The 27854-nt window shown below is 40.3% G+C and overlaps 1 protein-coding gene across 2 annotated transcripts in view; it reads left to right on the top strand.

Moving 5' to 3' along the window:
- The window catches only part of RIC8B (RIC8 guanine nucleotide exchange factor B), a 104619-nt gene that overhangs the window by 26809 nt on the left and 49956 nt on the right, over positions 1 to 27854 (top strand). For both annotated transcript variants that reach the window (XM_044679482.1, XM_044679484.1), the window contains exon 3: positions 14823 to 15431. In XM_044679482.1, coding sequence (XP_044535417.1) covers positions 14823 to 15431 — 609 coding nt within the window. The remainder of the gene's footprint in view (positions 1 to 14822; positions 15432 to 27854) is intronic.

Here is a 27854-nt window from a genome sequence, read left to right as displayed (position 1 = left end):
CCCCCCCTTAGGTATTGGTTTCACCATTGGAGTCTGAGTTATTAATGTTTTGGCTTTCTTGGTTTCAAGATTATTCTTGCAATATTCTCAATGGATGTTAGGAACACTTATCCATTTATCTGTGTATTTCTGTATATTACACACACCCATATATAAATAGATTATTGAATGTTCTGCTGAGGCAAATGGACACTTTAACAGATGTTTGAATGTGTTTTTGGTACTACGAAAGGTGCTGGAGAGAAAGATTTTTTTTAAAGGAGGCACCTCTGATCTTAAAGATAATGGTTTGGTTTTGGTGGAGAAGTTATGGTGTCTGGGTGGACACATCTATGACGGGACAGGAAGTGATGGAACCAAAGGAGAGATTCAGACAGATCACTTTGGGAAAATTAGAGGAGCAAGAGGTCATGATCATCCATGTGGTCATGTGTCAGGCATGAATATGTTTCAGTTCTGAATCTACATTAATGAGAAGTTGTTTTTTTGATCTTGAAATTCTTTACCTTTGCTATGTACACATCATGCATCAAAAATATAGCAATGGCAACAGCTAATATTTCTGTGGACTTGAAGATTGGTTTATAGCTTTACCAGCCTTAGTTTGTTAGCTTATTTGCTCCTCTAAAATAGGTGCCCTTTTTATTCTCATTTTGCAAATGGGAAAACTGAAGCAGAGGGAGGATACATGACTCTCCCAATACCACACAGATAGCTGTGAACATGATTTCAAACCCAGCACTCTCTGCTGTTCCATCTTGCTGTCTCAAAACAAATCCATTGGTTTTATAGGCTTATCTACCACTTTGCAGTGGTTTTTTCCTTCATAAGTGAATCATTTGTTTCTCACTGAGTGTCCTAAGCTTCTTGAGCCCTGGAACTATTTGTCACTCTTCTCTCCACCAAAGTGTCCAACCCCGGTTGGGTACTGAACTGAACTTACTTGATTTGTAAGCCATGTTACCGTGCTATGCAGCCAACCCAAGGTCTTCCTGACACAGGTGGGCCTTGTCCTCTTCTCTGGTTTGGGTAAGAAAATAATTGTCCTTCTCTCTTGGGTGCAAATAAAGCCTGCTTCCTTCGTGGTATCCTCTGTCATATTCTCTTTCTTCATCCACCATGTGGTGGTTCCATTTGACCCTTGGCCCATTTTTGTTCTGCAGTTAACCTTTGTAATCCTTTACAGGAATCTCCTAGGACCATTGAGACTAATAATAAAGTGGGGGGAAGAATCTCGGCTAATTAAAACATTCAAGGTGCACCTGTGATCTAGAACATAAAAATAGACAATGAGTCTTACCCAGTGGGCTTATTTGAATGAGGAAAACAGGCCACCAACATAGTGTTGCCCTTGATAGAGAGCTCTCCATCTTCAGATTTACAGACCTCCTAGAAAATGAATTGTGCTATTATATGTCTTATCAAAATTCCAATTATCTGGCCAAATAGCCAGCTGGATTTCCCAGCATGAGATGTTGCCACACCAACAAGCAGCATATGGAGAGGTAGTCAGGTACTGCTGCCACCTCCTAGGAACACTTCGTTTAGCCAGAACCTTTGGGGTTGTTACTTAAACCTTAACTTTGCAGATACTACCTGAGGCTTGCTCCTCTGCCTTGGAACCAATACTTATTATCAATTCTAAGACAGAAAGTAAGGATTTAAAAAAAGAAAGAAACTGGCCAGGGAGTAGTGCGCAGGAAGATCTTACAGGTTCGGCTAGATGTAAAGACATCTCGCTGATTAAGAGTCTGGGTCTAGAACTGGACTGCCTGATAAGAGGTGGAGACTAGAACTAGGAGTTCTGATCAAAACAATTCTTTGTTCATTGGCCAGCTTTTATTCCACTGCTTCTCAGACTGTAACCTCCAAAGTTTAAAAATGTGGCTAAACTTGTGTCTGCAGCCTCTTGTGCCTGGCGTCTGGCCTGTCAGACTTCACACTCCTGACCCACCCAGCCAAAGGTAATTCAAGGTTGTCTGCCCAGAGAAAACTTCAGAGGAGCCTTTTAGTAGAGGTCTAAATAGTCAGAGATATCATTTAACATGTATTTAATGTATCTATAACTATATATTTGTAAATACATTTATATATCAATATTTATTTTTATAAATATAGACACATTCAAATCTACATTCCTACAAAAATATTTACACATAAATATTTCTGTCTATATCTTTATATATTTATTTTATATGAAATATATTTCATATTTATACATTTTATACATACGTGTGTTTGTATATTTTATATGTGTTTGTTTAACCTGGCATCATTTAATCTTTCCTTAATGACACAAGGTTGTGATCAGCACCACAGATGCTCTCTTTGGTCTTGAGCTTTCCTGAGTCCTTTCTCTCATCGTGCTGTAATATATACTGTCAGGGCTTGGGGTAGGAGGAGGTGTGGAGAGGACTCTTTGCTCAGACACTAACTGACCCCAAATGGGGGAGGAGCCATTTATGGCTGGAAGCTGTCAGAAGAGGCTTTCTCAGTCTAGAGCCAGAATCAACAGTCAGGTCTTCCCAGGTCTGAGATTTTCTTAGGGTTTGGGATGTGAATGAAAGAAGAAGGAACTTGGGCAGATTCGTGAGGCCTCTGAACAGCTGTTGAATCCACAGTCATTAATGCACTTGGCCCTGTGAAGCTAAGCTGGAAGGAAAAGAACCAGAAGGGGAAAAGCTTTATGGACTGAGAAACTTGCAAACTTTGTCACTGTAAGCCCCACACCCTCCTCCACTGTATGTTCTCCTGCCATGCTTCATGGTTGACTCTTGGCATTTAAAAACAATATTAGATGGCCCCAGGCTGCAGTTTTTTGGGCTCTTGGGTTGTCTTTTGATGGTTTCCAGGCTCCTCCTCAGTCGTGTCACCTGTGGCTTCTATCAGCTGTCAGTGTTGGCGTTGGTAGCAATGAAAGTCCATCTCTAGCTGCCTGCTTGGATCTGTAGGGCTCCAGAAAGCCACATGACCAAGTTGGGTAGAGTTGTGTGTAAATAAGAACAAATAGGCTCTGTACATGAAGAGCTTTAGGGAAGGGACTTTGTGGCATCTCTTTGGACTGCTCAGGAAGCTTTTTGTGCTTATTTACTGATAGCTGAGATCCTTAGAATGAGTTAGCTTTAGATAAGGATGTAATTGTCTGTCTTGTGTACAGAGAAATAGTTTGGAAGAGTGTTGTGAGGGCTAGCCTTGGAGACCGAAGAGACCTGGCTTCAAATCCTGCTTCCAGGTTTTTGTTTTTGGTTTTTTTTAATTAATCACTCTGCCTCCCTAAACCTCAGTTTCCTTTTCTATGTGATGGGGATAATAATACCTGTTGTGAGACTCAAATGAGATAATGGATGTAAAACACTTATATGTAAATAGAACTATTGTTTGCAATGACAAATTGCAGTCTTTCTTTTTTCTTTTTTTCAGTAAACAGATTTTTCCCCCCTCCCTCTGGGCTCCAACCTCAATTGGAAAAAAAACAAATCCATATAACAAGAATGCATAGTTAAGCAAAACTGAATTTCCACATTGGCCATGCCTCCAGATGTGTGTCTCAATCTGCCCCATGAGGCCGTACCCTCCTACGAGGACATCTCATCAACAGTGCTCTTGGATCATGGTTGGGCATTGCGCTGATCGGAGTTTTCAGGTTTTTCATAGTTGCCTGTCTTTGCAATGTGGTTATTATTTTATAACTTATTCTCCTGGTTCTGCTTGCCTCTCTTTTCATCAGTTCATGCAAGCAAGCCTTCCCAAGTTTCTTGGAAACTCTCCCTTTGGTCCTTCCTTATGGCACAATGGTGTTCCACCGTATTCAAAGACCCCCGGTTGTAGGAGTCCAGGCATATATTAATCCTGATAATATGTTAGGGGTCCCTATATCGTTGTAACCCCCCCCAAAAAAAACCACCAGTATTGCCCAGTAATAGTCTGACTCACTTGCAGGTTCAGTCTTTTTAAGCAAATAACTTCCTTCATATGCAAAACCCAGTTTTCTGGGTATTTTTAGAAAACAAATCACTTCAGCATTTGGCTCACCAGGAAGAATTTGACTGTCATTTAGGCTGTCTTATTGGGCAGCCTGTTTCATGGGACTAGCCAAGTCCATCCCCCAACACCCTCATCCTCTAGATATGCCCCTTGTCTGTGGCTCTTCCCTCCATTGACTTCAGTGTCCCTCCTCTCACACTTGCTCTGCTTGGACTCTTTGTTGCATCCTGAGAGGGAGATTTGCCCTCCCTGGTCCTCTGTTCTCTGCTAGCTTTCTTTTCCTATCACTCTCTGCTCCCACATATAACCTCTGTAATATTCCTTAATGAATGGGAAAGGCACTGGCCTAGAACATTGAGATACTTAGGGCTAGACCCAGCTGCTGATTTGTATTGAACACATTACGTCACCCCCTTTGGACCTGTTTCCTTATCTGAAAAGTGTACAAGTTGGACAATATCAGCAGTTTCCTAAATGCAGTCCAGGGATCTTGGGGGAAGAGGGGAGATCTTTTCAGGGGGTCTGTGAGGTCAAAACTATTTTCATAATATTAAAATATTTTCATTTCTAATCTGCTAAGTATCAATAGATATAACCCAGATGAACAAATTTTATTTTGGGTTGGGGGAGATCCTTAATGTTTGTTTTTTTTTTAAACATTGACCTATTTCGGAATGTGTATTGGTTCCAAAGCAGAAGAGCAGTAAGGGCTAGGCAATGGGGATTAAGTGACTTTTCCAGGGTCACCCAGCTAGGAAATGTCTGAAGCTAGATTTGAACCCTAGCTCTTGAGCCACCTAGGTATCTCTACCCATTTATTTACATAATGTTAGGCCAGTGTCCCATCAGGGTCTACAAAGAATATCTAAAACCCACCCTTTGCCCCATCAGCTTCTGCTCCCTCCAGAGTCTACTAGGTCCTTGAAGCCAGAGACTATTTCTTTGTTGTTTCTGAGCGTTGTGCTGTAGAGGCTTAATAAATGCTAGTAGATGAGTCTTGTTGGAGAAGCTATGAGGAGGAGCCCGGACTCTCTTCACTGGAATGATATTTTGGCATCATTAAGGGTACAGGATAGTTTTGTTTTGCAAACACTGCACATGCAAACAAGAGTGATTTATAATTACTGTCCTGGACAAGTCTCCCTGCCCCCTTCCTGTGCTGAGTGAGAAATGGTTCATAAGCTTTGGGGATCAATCCAGCACTTCAGATCCCCGCACTCCCTGGGGTCAGGGAAAGACCCTGAATTTGGAGCAACAAAACCTGGCTTCAACCCAGGCTTCAATCAGATGATCTTTGGCACATTTCCAATCTCTGTGCCGCAGTTTCTTCATCTGTACAATGATGGTTTTGAACTAGATGAGCTCTGTCTACATTCCTTTCTGGCCCTGAAGTCAGGGGGTCTGGGTTCAGATTCCTTCTCTGAGTTTTACTTCTTAGGTGACCTTAAGCAAGTCATTTCACTTACCTAAGCTTCAGCTTCCTCGTCTGTAAAATTAGGAGGTTGGACTAGATCAGAAATATCAAAGACACTGTGGGCCAGGTAGTTGGTGCTGTGGTTAAGGCACCAGGCCTAGGGTCAAGAAGGCCTAAGTTGAAATCTGTCCTCAAGCTTGTACTAGTTGTGTGACCCTGGGCAAGTCACTTAACCCCATTTGCCTCAGTTTCCTCAGCTTGTGAAATGAGCTGGAGAAGGAAATGACCAACCTCTCCAGTATCTACCAAGAAAACCCCAAATGGGAACACTACTGAACAACAAAATCAAACACACTGTCTGTGGCAGGCAACACTCTTGATCAGTACAGTCCAAACCAGATGAAAATACAATTGGGAAATATTTGACAAGATAAATGAAAAAACAATAGAACCTAGATAATGTCATTATGTGGTTTTCAAAGTTCATATAGAACCCACAGGGATTCTTCCATATTCTATTTGAGTTTGATATCATGGAAGGACATGCCCTTTCTCCCCTAGAGCTGATGATCTCTTTCCATTCTCTGGCTTTTTGCCCTCAGGTCTTCCTGTTCCCACCTCGCATTCACTTTTCACCTTTTGGATATAGCCTTATGGAAAGCAAGAGGAAAAAGATAGCCCATGAGGCCCTTTCCAAACCTAGATCTGGGGCCTTAAGCAGGTCATATTGCTAGGATTGTGACCTAGAGCCTTAAAAAAAAGTTAGAGTTTTTGAACTCTGTTAAAGAACTATGGTTTTGTCCATGGATTTGTGTTAATACATAGAGTTTGGACTATCAGTTCCATTTATGCTGCTCCATGATATTGATGTTTGACCTCAAGGCTGGACTAAAGCAGCCAGGACCCATCAACTCACAAAAGGAAAATTATCATCGTGGGCTGAAGAGTGAATGTTGTTCCCAGCACTTAGTTCTCATGATCAGTGCTGAGGGAACAAGTCTCTCAAAGCAACCAAGATTTCTGGAGTCATTAGGGGCATGTCTAGCTCTGGTGGACAGACACTATGGGTCAACATACATTTTGTTAAGTAGATCATCCAGAATCCCACTCCTTCATTTTTCTTTTCCTTTTTAAAAAATTTAATTTTTTTTGTTACACTTTTAAGTTCTGAGCTGTCTCCTTCCCTCTCTACCCCACGTTAGAGAAGGCCACCATTTGACACATACAGATTTAGAGAGATAACTAGATAGGATGACATAAGTAGAGATAGAGAGATATAGATAATATAAAGATAGGTAGATAAATAGAGATAGATATGTATAGATCAATAGAGAGATATGGATAGAAATATATATTGACATGACCTAGGTAGATATATTTAGAGATAGATATAGATAATATATAGAACCTGATAGATCAATATGTAGAACAATATAGATAATATATAAACATAGGTAACTATATGTAGATAAATATAGATATATCTATAGATCACTATATATATAATATAGATAGTAGAAAAATATAGATAGAAACAAAACCAGATGATGCATATTGCTATTTATCAGTTCTTTCTCTGAAGGTGGATAGCCTCTTCCTTCCTAGAGCCTTTGTGCTTGATTTGAATATTCATCTTACTCAGAGTAGCTTAATCATTCACAGTTATTCATCAAACAATATTGCTGTTACAAATATAAAATGTTCTCTTGGTACTGCTTGTTTCACTCTTCATGATTTCAGGCAAGTCTTTCCATGTTTTTCTAAAATCGACCTGCTCAACATTTCTTATAGCACAGTAGTACTCTTCTACCCCACCCCCATTGGTAAGATATAAGCNATGCTTCCTTTTGCATACAAAGTGATAATCACTGTAGTATCACTACTTAATTATTCCAGGTATGCTGTAGTGGCATCAACTTTCTTATCTGGTCAGTCATATTTAGGACTGTGGGGAATGTGGAGACAGCCCTCAGAATTAGATCTGGATGTAATTTGTGGCCCTAGAACAAAGCAAGTTGATCCTTTTTCAAAAGTATGGCTCTTTGGGATGGTCACTGGGACCAAAACTCTTGAGGGGGTTTTATAACAAGTTAATTCTAATTTCTTTTTAATCAAACTGGAAAGAGAAAACTAAAAATAATGAACATTAAAATTTATTTATATTTTTCTTCCTACATTTTAAAAAATAAAGCCATTTTCTCCCTACATTTCTGTCAGGTCTGTGACTACAGAAATGTCACTATACAAAACAGAATTATGTGTACATATTTTTGCCCTTTCTTTTTTTAGCTAACATTTCACATACGCCATTCATGTATTGTTGTGAGGTCTGAAATAGCTGTATAATACACCATCACTTTCTTGGAGCATATTCAGGAATTGCTGGGTTCTGACTCATTGCTTCATTTTAATTTTGACAAAAATTTTCATGAATTTTGTTTAAAGGCATAAAGTAAATAGAGTTTTTCTTGTGCTTCTGATAAGAAAGATTTAATTTAATTCAGTAGTGTATTTTTAAAAATTTATTTAATTTAGAGTATTCTTCCATGGTTACATGATTCATGTTCTTTCCCTCCTCTCCTCCCTCCCTCCTCCCATAGCCAACAAGCAGTTCCACTGGGTTTTATATGTGTCATTGATCAAGATCTATTTCTATATCATTGATATTTGTACTATGGTGATCACTTAGAGTCTACATCCCCACTCATATCCCCAACAAACCATGTGATCAATCAAATTGTTTTCTTCTGTGTTTCTGCTCCCACAGTTCTTTCTCTGGATGTGGATAGCATCTTTCTCAGAAGTCCCTCAGAATTGTCCTGGGTCATTGCATTGCTGCTAGTAGAGAAGTCCATTACATTTGGTTAGCACAGTAGTATTCTATTGCAATCATATGCCACAACTTGTTTAGCCATTCTCCAATTGATGGGCATTCCCTCAATTTATAGGTCTGTGCCAACACAAAGATTGTTACTATCAATATTTTAGGACATATAGGTTCTTTTCCTTTTTCCCTGATCACCTTGATCCTAGTTAGGCTGAAGGATATACACAGTCTTATAATTCTTTGGGTGTAATTTCAGATTGCTCTCCAAAATGGTTGGATCAGTTCATAGCTCCACAATAATTTATCAGGGTACTCATTTTTCTCTCTCTCTTCCAACATTTGTCATTTTTCCCTTCTATCATTTTAGCCAATTTGGAAGGTGTGGGATGTTATCTCAAGTTGTTTTAATTCACATTTCTCTAATCAGTGATTTAGAACATTTTTTTTCATGATTATATATAGGTCGTTTTTACCTTCTGTCTTACAATTCAGTATACTAAGTATCAGTTCGAAGGGAGAAGAGTAGTAAGGGTTAGGCTATCAGGGTTAAGTGACTTGCCCAGGGTCACACAGCTAGGAAGTGTCTGAGGTCAGATTTGATCCCAGGACCTTCTATCTCCAGTCCTGGTTCTCTAACCATTTAGCCACCTAGCTGCCCCTGTATATAATTTTGATTTCTTCATCCAAAACTGCCTGTTCATAGCCTTTGATTATTTATTATTTGGGAGAATGACTCATATTCTTATGAATTCAACAAAGTTCTTTATATATTTGAGGTGAGACCTTTATCCAAGAAACTATCTATAATTATCTATAACCCAAATTTACTCCTTTCTTTCTAAACTTGGCTATGTTGATTTCATTTGTATAAAATGCTTTTAATTTAATGTAATCAAAATTACCTATTTTACATCTCACAATGCTCTATTTCTTGTTTATTCACAAATTCTTCTATGCATAAGTCTATCAGGCAATATGTTCCTTGTTCTTATTTAGTTATGATATCTCCCTTTATGTCTAGGTCATGTATCCATTTTAATCTTATCTTGATAAATGGTGTACGATCCTGGTCTAAACCTAGTTTGTGCCAGTTTTCCCAATAATATTTTTTACTAAACAATAATAATAACTATAAAAAATGTTTCCAAATAGTGAATCTCCAAAGCTTAATTCTTTACATTTGTCAAATACAAGGTTACTATAATCATTTAGTACTGTGTATATGTCTACTTTGTTTCACTGATCCACCTTTTTATTTCTTAGCCATTACCAGATAGTTTTGATAATTTCTACCTTATAAAATAGTTTAAGATCTAGTACTGCTAGACCTTCTTCCTTTACATTTTTTCATTACTCCCTTTGATATTCTTGTCCTTTCATTCTTCAAAATGAATCATTAATTTTCTCTAGGTCAGTAAAATAATTTTTTGATAATTTTAATTGGGATGGCATTGAATAAGTAGATTAGTTTAGGGAGAATTGTATTTTTAGTATATTGACTCTGCCTGCTCACAAACAACTGATACTTCTCTGGTTATTTAAATCTGTATTAAAAGTGTTAAAATTTAATAAAGTTTGTAATTATGGTCTTGATATTCCTGGGTTTGTCTTGGCCAATATCTTATACTGTGGTCATTTTAAATGAAATATCTGTTACTGTTTCTTCTTGCAGGACTTTGTCGGGGATATATAGGAATGCTGGTAATTTACATGGATATATTTTGTATCCCACTACTTTGCTAAAAGTTTGTTTTAGCCAGCTTTTTAGTTGAATCTCCAGGATTTTCCAAGTATATATCATCATTATCATTTGTAAAAAGAGATAGGTTTATTACCTCATTGCCTATTTTGATTCCTTTGATTTCTTTTTCTTCTCTTATTGCTAACATTTCTTTTTTTATTATTATTTTAATAACAAATTTCCACATAAGTTTTTCAAACTTATATGATTCATGTTGTCTCTCCCTTCTTCCCTTCCCCTCCTGGAGCTGACAAGCAATTCAAGCAATTGCTAACATTTCTAATTCAATGTTGATTAATATTAGTGATAATGGGCATCCTTGCTTTATTCTTAATCTTAATGGGAAGGCTTCTAGCTTAATGCCCATTACAAATAATGCTTGCTGGTGGCTTTAGGCAAATGCTTCTAATCGTTTTAAGAAAAAATCCATTTATACCTGCTTTCAAGTGTTTTCAATAGTAATGTTTTGTATTTTGTCAAAACCTTTTCTGCATCCCTTGATATAATCAATTATGCTACTAGTTTTCTTTATCATCCCTGCATTCCCAGTATAAATCTCCCTTGGTCACAATGGATAATCTTTGTGATAGATTATTGCAGTCTCCTGGCTAGTTATTTTATTTAAGATTTTTGCATCCATATTCATTAGTGAATCAGTCTACAGTTTTCTTTCTCTGCTTTTGCTCTTCCTGGTTTAGGTATCAGCACCATATTTGTTTCATCCTTCATTTTTCTTCTTTAAAAACAAAAACAAACTCTTACCTTCTGTCTTAGTATCAATTCCAAGACAGAAGAGCACTAAGGGCTAGGCAGTTGGATTTAAGTGACTTGCCCAGGGTCAAACAACTAGGAGTTATCTCTGGCCAGATTTGAACCCAGATCCTCCCAACTCCAGTTCTGGCTCTTTAATTTGTCCCTCATTTTTTAAATGAGGAAACAGAAGTCTAGAAAGAGAAAGTGATTTGTCCAAGGTAACACAGCTAAAAGTCCCTGAGCTGGAATTCAAACCCAGTTCCTCTGGTTGCAAATTGTGGTCTCCTTTTACTAAATAATTGCCTTTTTTGTTTATGTATTTATGTTTGGAATTTACAGCTGTTTCTCTTCCTTGTCATGTTTTACTTAAGTTAATACAGTTGATTTTCTTTAGACACACAGGGAGGAGTGAAGGAAAAGAGTCAGAAGAATTTGATAATGAATTCTTGAGGGCTTGATGGTCTATCAAGCAATTTCCATATGTTATCTCATGTAATTCTCATAACCCTATACTTTTGGTAGTACAAGTATCATTGCACCCATTTTACAGACCAATAAACACAGAAAAATCAAATGGATCCAAGGTCTTTTGCCTCTAAATCCAGGGCTCTTTCCACCCCACCAGAGGTGGTAAGTATGGGTAATTGTTGGTTGCGTTTACTGGCTGCTGATCTGTGAGCCAGAAATATTCAGCAGTTCCTTCGAAAATGGCTCAGGTTTTGTTAGACAGCAAATAATTTGTGCTTAACTCTTCAGCTTTCTGAGACTTGTCAGTAAGGAACTCAGAGCAGTGACAAGGGTACATAAGCACTGAAACCAAATTGGTATGCTGGTAGTGTAGACAGAATTCTCCCATCTCTGAGAGTGACCAGAGCTAGTCCTAGTTGATTATCATGCAAATGGCTCTGAAATCCAGAAGCAGCTGCCTCCTTTGGGCTCTGCCTTTTCTTGGTTCTCTTTGCTTGAAATGCCTCCCCTTCTTCCATCTCCCTGCCCCCTGCACCTCCCATACCCAATCCCACTCATCCCTCAGATTCCTTTGCTCCGAAGTCCTTCTGCTTGGTTTGCCCTTTCTCTGCACTTCTGTTTATCCCTGGGTGATATATTGCCTTTTGTCTCATGTTGGTGAGCCATCTCTCCCCTGCCCCCTACCCCAAACAGATTATAAAGTCCTGGAGAGAGAATAGGGATTAGGGGCTAGAAAGCTGAGCCTTAGACACTTACCAGCTATGTGATTTCTGCTTGCCTCAGTGTCTTCATCTGTGAAATGGGGATGATAATAATAGCAACCTATATTTTGGAGTTCAGTTGAGCTAACAAAGTGCTTTGGAAAACCTTAGGAAACAGAGACAGTCAGAGCGAGTTAGGTGACTTGCCTAGGGTAGAAGCGTAGCTTTCCTGACTCTAGGCCATCTCTCTCTGTGCTGTGCCCTTAGCAGCCTCACTAGCATGAGGCACATTAAAAAAAAAAAAAAAGAAAAGAAAAGATGAACAGTTATCCCTATTCACTTAGAAGTCTGGCTTCTTCTGACCCCAAAGCTTGGAACATTCTCCTAGAGGCCAGGTTGATCAGGTTTCATGATCACCTGCAGAGTCTGGCCTGGCTAGAACAGAAGTCCTGGAGTCATGAAACCCTGAGTTCAAATCCAATCCCAGATACCTCCTAGCTCTGTGACACTGGGTGAGTCACTTAACGTCCATTTGCTTCAGTTTCCTCATCTGTAAATTGAGATAATAATAGCACCCACCTCCCAGGGTTGTGAGGAACAAATGAGATAACAGTTGCAAAGTGCCTAGCATGGGGTCTGACACATAGTGGGTACCTTATAAACATTAGCTGTTATCGTTAGGTTTAGGTTCTAGGAAAGCGTGCTAGCTAGTCAGAAGCCACCCACCTCCCCAGAAGGAACCTCTCTTTCTCATTTCCTCCCACAGCCCCAGTGGACTGGCTCCATCATAGATTGTCAGTCCTCATCCATCCTAACTTAGGGTGAATTACCAGGGCCCAGCAGGGTAGCTCTTTGCTCCGAAGAGGTCAGGAGCCTCTGCTCTGAGCATTAGGGAGCCAGGCAAATCTGACCGGTTTTCAAGCTGAATACTTTTCTAAGTAAAGTAAGAGCAGTGCTTAGTGGCTGCTTGGAGACAGTCTGACCGCTCTTGCTTTTGGTTGCTGGGTAACCTCCTGAGTGAAAGCTCAGAGCTCAGGCTGGCCATTGACAGTCACTTTTGTGGGTGTCATGAAGATTCTCTGATCTCTTTCTTGTATCTTCATTCTGTCCGAGAGCATTGCTATCTGTTGGGTTTCCTGCCTTGGCTTCCCAGATCTGGTCTTCTTTTCTTTCTGGGACTCTGGCAGGGAAGTTGGGGGGAGAGCAGGGACAGGGACACAGTGCCCACATTTTTTTTTAACTTGGAGAGGAAGGAAAGATAGATTGCTGTTAAGTATACAGAGTTTCACTTTCATTTATCTAGCTCTATTCAGTAACAAACAGTAAGCTTCTTTTTAAAGGTGATGATTTTCTACTATAGTAGAGGAAAAGGACTCCCGAGTTTCATTCAGGCTACAGATTTTTTTTAACGTAAAAGATTCTCTGTGTTACCTTGTGAGGCCCATATTTCTCCTTTGTAAGAATGAAGAAACTGGACTAATTGGTCTCGGAGGGCTCCTGCAACCTTTGATTATAGAAGTTTTATCGTTTGGTTAAGAATAATCCTACTTCCTTTATTAATGTGTTGAACACTGACTCTGGGATGAGAAGACCCAGGTTCAAATGCTTACTGATTGCCTATGTGACTTTGAATAGATAAGTCAGCTCACCTCCACGGGCCTCCATTTCCCCCTCTGTAAAATGAAGAGGTTGACCTAGATGACTTCTAAGGTCCATAGACAGGCTTCCCATGGAAACATGGCATGAGATGAAACAATGTTATAGGGTAGAGTTACTCCACGACAACAATAAGTAAATAGAGGGGCTCTCCCAGTGTTAAGGTTGGCACTGGTTATAAATGTGTTAGCAGCTTTATTTTGAAGCAACTCTCATTGATACAGTGTCACAGGAGGCAGGTTTGTGTCATTTCTCACTAAAATGATGGCCATCTCTATACTGGTGAGGGAATAGCAGGGAACTGTGTTCTATATGATTCCATCTACTCTAAATGTACTTATTCTACATGTAATTTTCCTTCTTGGGTTTGTTATAATGAAAATTCTCTGGAGACTGTATCATAAATGATAATAACTTATTAAATAATAAAAAGTGGGGCACAGAAAGAAAAGGCACCAGTCACCTATGGCTGGCCACCTTCCTCAATCCTCAATTCCAAGGAAAGACCAATTTCCTCTTTCCCCTGCCAGTGTATATTCTTTGTGATGCCCCTTTCCCAAGCCTCTTTGATTGGAGGACTCTGACCTCAGTCTGGATAAGAGGTGGGTCTTCCAGAGGCCAGGAGTCTGCACCCGCCATGGGAAGTTTAGAGTGGCTGTATGGGCATGTGTTTTCCTCCATCTGGCTCTGCCTAGCCCATTCGATTATTTTAACACCCAAGAAGCTTGTTCACAGATAAACGAAGCACTTTCTCCACCCTATTTCTAAGGGGAAAGAAGCAAGTTTGTGGCTTCCGTCTTAAGATCAAACTTTTTTTCCCCTTTAAAATCCAAAAGTTGTCTTGAGGTACCAAAAAAGGGGTTCAGATTAATATTAACTTTCCACAGATAAAATCAAGAGAAATGGGTTTGTGGGGGAGCTACATAGAGATCCAGGCTTTTAGAGTCAGGTGATTCTGGTTTCCAGGCTAGTCTCAAACACTTCTTAGCTGTGGGACCCTGAGCAAATCACTTAACCCCAATTACCTAGGCCTTACCGCTCTTCTGTCTTAGAACTTAATTCTAAGATAGACGATAAGGTTTTTTTGTTTTTTTGTTTTCCAAGAAAGAGCAAGAGATCTGAAATGAATTGAAAGCAAGTTTGTGACCAGGAACTGTGACAGTACGAGCCTTTGCATTGATATTAACTATTAATTATAATTATAATTAGCAAGTGAAACTTCTGTTTGGGAATTCCTTCTCTGAAATCCTGGCTTTTTTTTCCCCCTTATCTTTTCAGAAACTGTGTGAAGGGATCTTTAAGGTCCTTGAGAAAGACATCACCACCTCCTGCCAAGTTACCTGCCTGGAAGTCCTCCGCATCCTTTCCCGTGACAAAAAGGTTCTGGTTCCTGTCACCACCAAGGAGAACATGCAGATTTTGATTCGGCTGGCCAAGCTGGATGATTCGGAGGACTCTCTGGAGGACGTGGCGGATTTCCCGGTCATTGTGGAGTCCCTAAAATGCCTGTGTAACATAGTGTTCAACAGCCAGATGGCCCAGAAGCTCAGCCTGGAGCTCAACCTGGCCGCCATGCTGTGTAACTTGCTGCGGAAATGCAAGGACCAGCAGGTCATCAGCGACATTAAGTGCTTCGACCTGCGCCTCCTCTTCCTCCTGTCCCTCCTGCAGACCGACATCAGGTCCCAGCTCCGCCATGAGCTCCAAGGGCTGCCCCTGCTCACCCAGGCCCTGGAGAGCGCCTTCAGCATCAAGTGGGCTGATGAGTACGAAGCCGCCATAGACCACAACGGGCCCCCCCTGTCCCCGCAGGAGACGGATTGTGCCATCGAGGCCCTCAAAGCCCTCTTCAACGTCACCGTGGACAGCTGGAACGTCCACAGCGAGGTAGGAGGGAGATATGCTGGGTCTGCCCAAACCACCGAGGCTGCTGGGAGAAAGGGGCATCCACTAGGCAAGGCAGCCTAGGATCACGTGCAGAGGCAGTTTCCTAACTTGGCTGAGTATTTGTGTCTCCATCATAAAGCACTTTTGACCGCCCAGGTGCTCTTTTGTAGGGGCTGGCGTGGCGTGCTGTACCAAGTGGCCACCAGCACGCCTTTCTTGTTTTTACTTTAAAGATGGTTTGTCTCATGCTTCTTTTGAAAGCGATCAGACTTTAGATTGAAAATCCTACCAAGGTGAGGATTCAGTTTTGAAGTGACAAGAGAATTTTATCTTTGAAGGGGGAAAAAAAAAAGTCCAAACACCTAATTCGAAGGAAGAGAATCCATTAGATTGAAGGGGGTGATCCATGGGAACCTAGCTGGTGGGAGTCCATTGGTAAATGGGGGATGCTTAGTTTATTTGTTTTTTTAATCTCTTACCTCCCCAAATCTTAGAATTAATACTGTGTATCAGTTCTGAAGCAGAAGAGTAGTAAGGGCTAGGCAGTGGGGGTGAAGTGATTTACTCAGGACCACGTAGCTAGGAAGTATCTAAGGCCATATTTGAACCCAAGACTTCCTGTCCCTAGGCCTGGCTCTTGATCTGTAAGGGGGAATGCCCTTAATTTTAAGAGAAGACTTGGGGGAACATGATCAATCAGCTAACCAGTGAGCATTTATTAATCCCCTACTATGTGCTGGGCTCTGGGCTCTGTGCTGAGGATACAAGGCACAGGGAACTTTCGTTTTGATGGGGGAGACAACAAATACATATATACATCTATACAACACAAATGTAAAGGGAAGGAGTGTAAATCAAGAGGCAGCTAGGTAGCACCCTGGATGGGGAGCCAGGTTGGCATTCAGAAGGGTTCAAATTTGACCTTAGATACTTCCTAGCTATGTGACCCTAAGCAAGTCACTTAACCCTAGTTGAGAAGGATTCTATGAGCCAGAGGAGAAGAGGGCTTGGGTTCCAGGCAGAGGAAATGGCCAGTACAAAGACTTGGAGACTAGAGATGGAGTGTCCTGTGTGAAAAACAGAGAAAAAGAAAGTTAGTTGGTCTGGATCTTTAGGGTATGTTAGAAATGATGTCTAGCTAGTAAAGCTGAGAAACTAGACTTCCGGGCAAGTTGGGTAAAGTTTTAAAAACTAAACAGGAGCAGTGAGGTGGCTCAGTGAATAGAAACCCAGGAGGTCCTGGGTTCAAATGTGGCCTCAGACATTTCCTCACTGTGTGAGCCTGGGCAAGTCACTTAATCCCAATGACCTAGCTCTTATCACTCTTAATGCTAAGACAAAAATTAAAGGGTGGTTTCTTTTTATTTTTTTAAGAAAAAAAAAAAAACAACTAAACAGTTTAGATTTTATCCTGGGAGCCACAGTAGTTAAGTTAGAGAAGTTACAGATTAGTGCTTAAGGAAAATGATTTTGACAGTGATGTCTAGAGACTGTGCTGGAGTAAGGAGAGACTTGAGGCAGGGAGGCGAGTTAGGCGACTGGTACAATGAGGTAAGCCAGGGGTGATGAGAACCTGTATAAGGTGGCAGAAACTCCTGGACTCTCTTGGACCCTGTTCTGCCCAGCCCTAGAGTCAGGAGCACTGGAGCCAACCTACATCTTGGTGGATTCACCCCAGCGTAGGGGAAACCTCTCTCCCTTCCTCTTGAGGGCTGTCCTGGACTGGGCTGAGCTGCTACAGGAGGTCCCCCTTCCTGGTGAACCTCAAACTGGCAATCTGTTCTCTTCAGTTGTTCTAGCTGGGGCTCTGTGTCATTTCTGATTGAGCCTCTGGGACTTTGAAGATCACTCTTTCAGGGCTCTGATCTTTATCTCCAGAGGAGTGGCCTGGGCTGGGCACTTCCTGAATTACTCAGGCCTCTCCAGCAGCTCATTTATCTTTCAGGTTAAACTGGAAGCCTCCAGCCACTTGGATCTCATTCAAGGACATGCAATATAAGCATGATTATGCTATAATTCCATTCTGGACTTTAGCCACTAAATTGCCCTGTTCCTTCATAGGCCAAGGAACACAGATCCCATCAGCCTAGAACAAGGCAGGGTTGACATTTCCAAGTTGATATTTGCTAGACACTGAATACGATTACTAGAAAGTAGGGAGTGTTAAGCTGCTGGCTCAGCTTAAATATCTTATCATAGATATTCTTGTGACCTGAGATAATTTCGGTTTTTCCTCTTTCTTTCACTCATTCACTTCATTCACAGTCTTTTTTTTTTTTTTTGACTTCTTACCTTCTGACTTTGAATCAATACTGAGTATTAGTTCCAAGGCAGAAGGTAAGTATTAGGAGGTAAGTATTAGGCAATTAGGGTTAAGTGACTTGCCCAGGGTCATACAGCTAGGGTATATCTGAGGTCAGATTTGAATCCAGGGTCTCCTGTCTCTAGGCCTGGCTTTCAATCCACTGAACCACCTGGCTCTCCACACAGTCATTTCTTGAATCATCCGTCTCCATCTTGTTTTTTCCCCTTACTTGTGCTGAGTTGTTTTTTTTTCCTATTCACAAGGAAAAGTCTCCAGGCCATCTTTTAATTATTATATATTAATTATACTGTATACTATATAATTTAATTTTATACCTATAACATTTTATATATAAAATTATAAAATTTATATATAATTTATATGTGCACATATAAATTATATATAAAATTTATATATACCTGACATTACACAACTAAACTGAAATGTATTAATATTCTACTCTTAACATTTCAGTGACAAAAACAGAAAAAAAATCCATGAGCCCTCCCCTCCAACTGAAAACCGCAAACGAAAAAGAAACAGGGAAGCTTATAAAACTAAATGTTTTATAACAGCATTAACAGCTGAACAGAGAAAGGAATTAAACTGCTGGGATTAAAATAATCTGTAAGTGGATGACAAAGTTATGCAGAAACAGAAAACTATTTAAACCCTTCTCCCCCACCCCAGGAGCAATGGGAATCCAAATCTTTTGAATCTTGGCCTTAAATAGCATGAGGTAGTTCCTTCACAGCAATGTTCTAACTCATCGCAAAAAGAGTTTAGGAATTCAGGGCAACTGGGTGACTCAGTGGATAGAGAACCAGGCCTACCTAGAGACTGGGAGTCCTGGATTCAAATCTGGCCTCAGACATTCCTTAGCTTTGTCACCCTGGGCAAGTCATTTAACCCTAGTTACCTAGCCCTGATTGCTCTTCTGCCTTGGAACTATTGATTCTAAGACAGAAGATAAGGATTTAAGGGGGGGGGAAGTTTAGGAATTGCCCTCATGTGTTCCTCTGCCCAGTTGTATCATTCTCGCCCATGAGTAAAGGCTTTCTACCGACAGGCTGCTTTGGGAAGGTTCACCCCAGCTGGAGGATGTCTCAGAGGGTGGAAATATCAGGATTTCAAAGCACAAATAGGTTTGCGTCACGCAGCCACATATCTGAAAGCGGCTCTAGGGGATGGCGATGGCACTGTCAGTCATGCCCAGCCTTGGCAGGAAAGGGTGGTCAGGCAAGCCTACACATTCTGTTTACACTTTGAAGGATCAGGAGCATATGTATTTGTCACTCTCTACAGTTATTTTCTTTCTACATCATTTGTTTGGGGATTTTTGTCATTATTGTTGTTAGTTCTTGCTGTTGTGTGGTGTCCTCCGGGACTGTTGTCATAAGCCTGGTGTTTTAGCTTGGCATGCAAAACAGGAAGGCCCTTGTGGTTTGCCCAAAGCCATGCAGGTGCGTCCTAGAGACCAGAGTTCTCCAGAGCTGCCCATCTGGCCCCAGACCAAGAGCAGACTAGATAAGCTGGCAGAGGAAGTAGCAGGATTGAACCGGCCATGAGCTTTCATGGGTTTAGGAAAACGCCCTCTCTCAACACCGGTTGGCCCCCTTTTCTGAAATAGAGAGTTTTTGAGAGGTGTCTGGGGCACTGTGAAAGGTTAAATGACTTGTCCAGGGCCACAGAGCCAGAATGTGGCAGAGCTGGCATGTAAATCTGAGGAAGCCAGCTCTCTACACCACGCTGCCCCTCAAGCTGTCATATAGGCGAGTAAGAAATGGGTGTGGGTGAATGAAGAGGACAACTTCTCAGATACCTGTGAAAAGACAGTCGTCATAATATGTTTTGCCTGCCATCATATTTTAATGGGGGTGGAGAAATGTTGAGCATATTTCCAGGTTTTTTTGTTCCTTTAAATTCTTCTTTCATTTCAATTCATCAAAAAATAAAAAAATAAAATAAATAAAATGAATTCTTCTTTCATGAAAATGTTTTACACCAGTACACATGTAAAATCTATAGCAGGGGGCAGCTGGGTAGCTCAGTGGAGTGAGAGTCAGGCCTAGAGACAGGAGGTCCTAGGTTCAAACCCGGCCTCAGCCACTTCCCAGCTGTGTGACCCTGGGCAAGTCACTTGACCCCCATTGCCCACCCTTACCAATCTTCCACCTATGAGACAATACACCGAAGTACAAGGGTTTAAAATAAAATAAAATAAAATAAATAAAATCTATAGCAGGGGAGGAAAGCGAGAGTGACAGTTTACAAAAAAAGATTCAAAATTGTTTTTTCATATCATTGAGAAAAAAATATTAGAAAGTAAAATAAATTCTTTCATGTAGAAAAGCATATCACTAATAATAACAACAATAATAATAATATAGAGGTTATCTTATTTGATCCTTATAACTATATGAGTGGCTTGCCCAGGGTCACATAGGCAGTAGATGTGGGATACAGAGGTGAACCCCTGGGGTTTGGGAAGGATACCTTTTGCAAGAATGCAAGACTCCTAAACTTGGCTTAAAAATAAAAAGAGAGATTTATTAGTGGTGTTGAATTTTTTGGCCAGCAAGACAGCATGAGTGGAACAACCTGGAGGGTTGCTCCCAGAATCCATCAATTCTATTATTATATACTTTTTACAACAGTGGGGATGTGGTGTTGTGTCATGGTGTGCACGTGATTCTAGAGTAGTAAACACTCAGGCATTCGGTGGGGGGTTTGGCCATTTGACTGGGGTCTACCTGAAGACCTTCATAGTTTGGGGAACAGATGGATGCCTGAGATACAACCCAATGGTATCAAGGTGTAGCCTGGAGGTGTATCTCTATATCCATCTCAATCTAAAGGATGATCCAAAGGTGTTAATAATCTCAGGGTCTTATAGAAGTTATCAGATGTTCTTGGGTTAGGAGTCACAAGGACAGAAGAGAGCAAAGGAATTTCCCTGCTTACAGTTTGCCTGGGTTTGGGGGTACGATGAAGTTTGAGGCAGAATTTGATCTCAAGACTTCTCAACATAGAGAGGAGCTCCAAATCTAGCCCTTTTCCTGCCAACCTGCAGCTGTAACATTTCAGCCCTTAGGAATTGAGCTACTTAACAATGTCTGTCTCCAAAACATAGCAAAGAACTAGAAAGGCAGCCAGAAAACCTTTGGGGGAGGGCCAAGTAAACATCCCCAAGACCACAAAGCATTTAGCCACCTTGACTACCTTTCATAAGGAAAAGACTCCTGGCCTTCAAGTCAGCAAAGGCCTGGGCTCCAAGCCCTCATCTGCTCTATGGGCAAATCCTATCCCTTCTCTGAATTTGTGCCACATGTTAGTTAAATACCTATTGAGTGCATAGCTCTAGAGGAAGGGCAGGTGTGGCTGCCAGCAGCCACAAATTACTATATTCGTGGGTGAACACTCAGAAGGGAGGTTGAAGACTGAGGGAGAAAGGGTGATGAGGGAAAAGGAGAGGGGAAACAATAAAGGAAGAAAGACTCGGAGATAAAGGATTCCACCACCTGGGCTCCAGCCATTCGTGCTCCTCTGATAGTGATGAGAGAGGAACATCATAAAGAAAGACTCAGACACAAGAGAACAGTAGCAAAAGAGGAGACCTCATAGCGAGTGGGCTCTTGATGGAATTGAGCTCTGATGGAATAGAGCTCTGCTGGTCAAGAGCTTTGGTGGAAAGAGCTTCGGTGGAATAGAGCCTGCTTGTGTTTGGGCACACTCATTTTTATTGGGGTTACAAAAAGGAATGGGGGAAGGGACAAAGGTGGTCTGAAAGTTAGGTAATCATCACCAGATCCAAACTGCCAATCCTAAAACAATAGATGTAGCTAACACCTCAAATCATGAGTTTGTCCGATTGTTGTTAAAACAAAGATACTGATATATCTGGTCAGTCTTATGGAGTGTGTCCTCAGGGCTGGGCCCTCAATTAGAAAAGGTTAAGTACCCAACCACAGGCATAGAACTTAGCTTGGTAAAAATGAGCATGTAGCTTACAAGCATGGTTTTTGAGTACCCCTAAAATATAACCAAAGTTTATACATCCCTGAACTGCTATAAAGAAATATCTCCCTTTAATTTTTATTTAAAAAAAATTTTTAAATGATGATGTTTAGAGTAACTTAAGAGAAAACTTAATTCAAAAAAGCAAAAAAGGGAAAAAGCAAAATCTCAAAAAGGGTAAAATTTTAGATTCTGGAGAAAAATTATATAAATTGCAGTACAAACAGAAAAAACTATCAAATGAAATCTTGCGATTAAAAGAAGAAGAATAAAAAAAAATGTCAAGTCTGAAGCATGGTTTTCGAGTACCCCTAAAATATAACCAAGGTTTATACATGCCTGGACTGCTACAGAAGGGCCCCTCTGGAAGCTCTCAGTCTGTCATTCCTACGGAGGAGAAAGCATGTCCATAAATGTTTTAATACAAAATAATGCATTATAAGGATATGAAAGAGGGGACAGCTAGGTGCCTAGTGGAGAGAAAACCAAATCTAGAGATGGAAGGTTCTGGGTTCAAATTTGACCTCAGATACTTCCTAGCTGGGTGACCCTGGTCAAGTCACTTAACCTCAATTGCCCAGCGCTTACTGCTCTTCTGCCTTGGAACCAATATACAGTATTGATTCTAAGACAGAAGGGGTAAGTATTTTTAAAAATAATAATAAAATAAGGATGCGAGAATTGCAAGGTGGTCATAATAGGGGGAGATTATAACAGACACTATTCAGTTGAGATCTTCAAGCACCCCTGAAATAGGGATAGTGATACCTGTGACAGTCTGCTTCCCAGGCTTGTTGCAAGGATCAAATAAGATTGTTTGTGTCAATCCTTCGGGAGACCCTAAGAACTGTGCTTGAGAGCCAGCTGGCAGAGGCTACAGGGTGAGACCTCCAGCCCCTCCCTCAGAGCATCTTTATATTCTCTTCCTGTCAAATCCTAAGAAATATGGCTCCTTGCCTATCAAGCAGATGAGATACAGCAGGTAAGCAGGAGGAGATGGGCAGGGGTAGGCAGAACCATGCCTGAGAGAAAAGAGAGAAGACCTAGAAGGCAGTTGTAGGCACTCAGAGAGAAGACATCCAAAGCACGTTTGTGTCTGCTGTAGAGAGGAAGAGGCTTTGGGCTCACAGTAGGACCCAAGAACATCACTGGGTGATCGTTGATATTCTTGAAGACCTTGAGTCCTGGAGGAAATAGGAAACTCAGTTCAATGTGCTTGGCATAACCAGGAAGGAAAGGTAATGACCTATTTTATTTTATTTTGTAAACCCTTACCTTCTGCCTTAGTAATAATTCTAAGACAGAAAGGCAAGGGCTAAGCAAATAGAGATTAATGACTTGCCCAGGATCACCCAGGTAGGAAGTGATTGAGGCCAGATTTGAACCCAGGACCTCTTCTCTCCAGAACTGGCTCTCAATCCACTGAGCCACCTAGCTGCCCTATGATCTGTTCTAGGAAGATGTCCATTCCCAAATGTTAAAAGGGCACCTACAGGAAAAAAAAAAACTTTAGCTGTCTGGATACTTTAGCTCTACTAGAGGACCAGGGTTATGGATTTGGAGCTGACAGACACCTTGAACATCATTTAATCCAACCCTCTCATTTTACAGATAAGTGACTGAGGCCCAAAGAGGTCAAGTTACTTGCCCAGGATGACCCAGAGAGTTCACAGGATTGATATTTGAACTCTTGTCTTCTCACTCCAAAGAATGTCCTTTCTACTGCTCCAGGCTCTGTCTCCAGATTTGGCAGGATCTCTCCATCTTCTTGCAAGGGCCTTACATAGAATTTACAACTGTTGCCAAAGGGAATGCCAGTGGATGACTTGACCTGTCTCATGTTAGAGCTGGCCTCAAAACCAAAAAGATGTGGGTCCAAAACACTGCTCCAACCTGGGGAGAGTCATAATCTCACAGTGCTCCAGAAACTCTCTAGGACTATTAGTTGCAAAGAAGGTTCAAGACCAGCCTTTGTAGAGAGAATTTCCTCATCAAGAAGCATTGAGATAGGGGGCAGCTGGGTAGCTCAGTGGATTGAGAGCCAGGCCTAGAGACAGGAGGTCCTAGGTTCAAATCTGGCCTCAGCCATTTCCCAGCTCTGTGACCCTGGGCAAGTCACTTGACCCCCATTGCCTACCCTTACCATTCTTCCACCTATAAGTCAATACACAGAAGTTAAGGGTTTAAAATTAAAAAAAAAAAAAAGAAGAAGAAGAAGAAGAAGCATTGAGATGGCAATTCCAGACCCTTTCTTTCTCCTTATTATTGTTATTATTTATTATCTCAGGCTTCTCTCTCTTCCTCTCTCTTTTTAAAAATGGGATTCCAATAGAAATGGTCCTGGCCAAGTCACTCTCCTGATATCATTCCCTTATATTCACTGAGTGTAAAGTAAATGCTTTTTATATTTGAATCAACAGATTTTCGATTCAATTGAGCAATAGCTCTGCTCAATGCCCAGCTCAGAGAGCAAAGAACAAAATGACCTCTGTTCCTAAGAAGCTTCCATTTCAATGGGACAGATGGCAAGCACTTAGAAAAATCTATCCAGCAGGGAGTAGCTAGGTGGCTCATTGGATTGAGAACCACACCTGGAGATAGGAAGTCCTGGGTTCAGATCTCAGATACTTGCTAGCTGTATGATCCTGGGCAAGTCACTTAACCCAAAATGCCTAGCCCTTACCACTCTTCTGCCTTGGAACCAATACACAGTATTGATTCTAAGATAGAAGGTAAGAGGTTTTTTTTAAAGTATACAGCACTAATAGGAAGTGACCAAGTAATAATATACAGGAGGTGTCTAAATAGGTAAAGTAGCTTGAGAGGGAGGCACTTAGGGGTCAGGAAAGGGTTCATTGAGAAAGTGAAGCTCTTATTAGGATCTACTCATCTTCTGTAGGCTCACCAAAAGAGAGCATCTTCTGGATCATTCCAGGAGCAGACAGGTTGGGGCTGATGGGGTTGATACAGACTTCAGCCTATTCCCACATAGTGTTAAATTTTTTTTTTTTTGGCCAGGTCTCTGTATTTTGATAACTTTTATTCCATAGAACTGAGATATTATAGATATTTAGGATTGTATCATCTATTAAAAAATACTGTTCTTAAGTTTTTCTGAATCAGTGTGATGTTCAGGAAATTGTAGGCAAGAGTTTAGTCTTTGATAATGGTTATGTTGGTTTGTTCTTTTGTTGGTACCTCTAGCTGATGTTTGAGTCTGGGTTTGTAGGATGGGGATTTTTTCATGTTAGTCCTTGAAATATAGTGAGCTTTTGATGTATAATTCTAGCTACCAGGCCAACTTTTATTAAGTATTCAATAGATCCTAAACTTTCCACAGTCTGCAGGCTCCACCATTTCCCTGCATAATTTACATTGATCTGGCTTGTACATGGTGGAGGTTTGTCATTTTCTGTGCAATCTTTCTTTTTCCCTTCTGTTATGTATATGTTGTTGTTGACTTGAGTTCAGAATAATTTTTAAAAATCAATCATTACAAAGTTAGATCTAAATAAGTGGAAAAACATTAATTGTTCACAGGTAGGTTGAGCTAACATAATAAAAATGACAATCCTTCCTAAATTAATTTACTTCATCAGTGCCATACCAATCAAACTATCAAAAACTATTTTATAGAACTAGAAAAAATAGGGGACAGCTGGGTAGCTCAGTGGATTGAGAGCCAGACCTAGAGACGGGAGGTCCTAGGTTCAAATCTGGCCTCAGACACTTCCCAGCTGTGTGACCCTGGGCAAGTCACTTGACCCCCATTGCCTACCCTTACCATTCTTCTGCCTTGGAGCCAATACCCAGTATTGACTCTAAGATGGAAGGTAAGGGTTTTAAAAAATTTTTTTTTTAATTTAAAAAAAAAATTAAAAAAACTAGAAAAAATAATACCAGAATTTATCTGGAGGAACAAAAGGTCAAGAATATGAAGGGAACAAATGGAAACAGATTGGAGATGAAAACGGGCAGTTATCATGACAGTCAATGTGAACGAGCTGAACTCAGCTATAAGACAGAAACAGATAGTAGAATGGATTTAAAATCAGACTCCTATGATATATAGATTTATAAGAAACACACACAGATCAAAAATACAGGTCTGGAACAGACAATTATAATTCAGCAAAAAAGAGCAATTAGGAACTCAAAGCAGAAAAAAAGCAATAATAGATTTAATTAAAATAGATAGTAGGGAAACTGCATTTATGCTAAAAGGTAGCACACAATGAAGTAATATCAACATTAAACATACTACCAAATGGGAGAAAAAAAAGAATATGAAGGGAGCTAATAAAAAAATGTGAAGGAAGGTGGCTTAGCAGTACCAGATCTTAAACTGTACTCTAAAACAGTAATCATCAAAACGCTGGCTAAGAAATAGGATGGTGGATCAATGGAATAGATTAGGGATAAATTACCTCAACAATTTAGTGTTTGATAAACCCAAAGATCCCAGATTTTGGGATAAGAACTCACTATTTGACAAAAACTGTTGGGAAAATTGGAAGGCAATATGGCAAAAATTAGGTTTAGATCAATATCTCACACCCTATACCAAGATACGGTCAAAATAGATATATGATTTAGACATAAAAAGCGATATAAGTAAATTAGGGGAACATAGAATAGTTTTCCTGTCAGATCTATGGAGAAGGGACGAATTCGTGACCAAACAAGAGATAAAGAACATTATAAGATGTAAAATGAATAATTTTGATTATATTAAATTTAAAAGGTTTTATACAAACAAAACCAATGCAACCAAGATTAGAAGGGAAACAATAAACTGAGAAAAAAATTTTTATAACAAATACTCTGACAAAGGTCTCATTTATCATACAAAGAATTAAATCAAATTTATAAGAATATAAGGTTTTCCCTAATTGACAAATGGTCAGAGGATATGAATAAGCAGTTTTCAGATGAAGAAATCAAAGCTATCAGTAATCATGAAAAAAATGTTCTAAATCATTCTTAATTAGAGAAATGCAAATTAAGGCAACTCTGAGGTACCACCTCACATTCATCAGACTGGCCAGTATGACAGTAAAGGAAAGTGGTAAATGTTGGAAGGAATATGGCAAAATTGGGACACTGATGCATTGCTGGTAGAATTGTGAACTGATCCAACCATTCTGGAGGGCAATTTGGAACCAAGTCCAAAGGACTATAAAACAATGCATGCCCTTTGATTCAGTAAAACCACAAGAGAAAAGAAAGTGGAGAAAGGATCTACTGGTGCAAAAATATTTATAGCTGCTCTTTTTGTGGTGGCAATGGATTGGAAATTAAAAGGAATGTCCATCAATTGGAGAATGACTGAACAAGTTGTGGTATATGATGGTGACAGAATACTATTTTGCTATAAGGAATGATAAACAAGATGATTTCAGAAAGAGCTGGAAAGAGCTACATGAACTGATGCAGAGTGAAATAAGCAAAACTAGGAAAACATTGTACCTAATAACAGTGATATGGTGGAATGTTCAACTTTGATCGACAATACAGCGATCCAGGACAATTCTGAGGGATTTATGACAAAGAATGTTATCCACCTTCAGAGAATGAACTGTTGGGAGTCAGAATGAAGATGAAAACAGATGATTTTTCAATCATTTATTTGGGTTTATGTTTTAGGGCTTAGGTTTTATAAGATTATTTCCTCACAAACATGAGCAACATGAAAATATGTTTTGTACAATACATGCATAACCCAAATCAAATTGCCTGCCAGCACTGAGAGGGGGAAGTGAGGGAGATAAATTCATCACACCACTTAGGAAAACTTGTGTGGAAATTTGTTAAAACATGTAATTGGTAAAAATAAAAATATAAAATTGATCATGGAGAGGACAACAATGTGGCTTAGTGGACAGAAAGCCAAGCCTGGAGATAGGAGGCCCTGGGTCCAAATCTCAGACACTTCGGATCTGCATGACCCTGGGCAAGTCACTTAACCTCCATTGCCTAGCCCAGAGGTCGGCAACCTTTTTGGCTGTGAGAGACATAAACACCACCTTTTTTAAAATGTAATTTCGTGAGAGCCATACAGTGCTCTCAGTGTACGCTCCTGTAACGATGCCTGAAAAAAA

Source organism: Gracilinanus agilis, chromosome 5 (genome assembly GCF_016433145.1).
Source record: "Gracilinanus agilis isolate LMUSP501 chromosome 5, AgileGrace, whole genome shotgun sequence".
Classification (NCBI taxonomy): Eukaryota; Metazoa; Chordata; class Mammalia; order Didelphimorphia; family Didelphidae; genus Gracilinanus; species Gracilinanus agilis.
The sequence above is the reverse complement of the archived record's forward strand: the minus strand, read 5'-3'. Positions and strand labels throughout refer to the sequence as shown.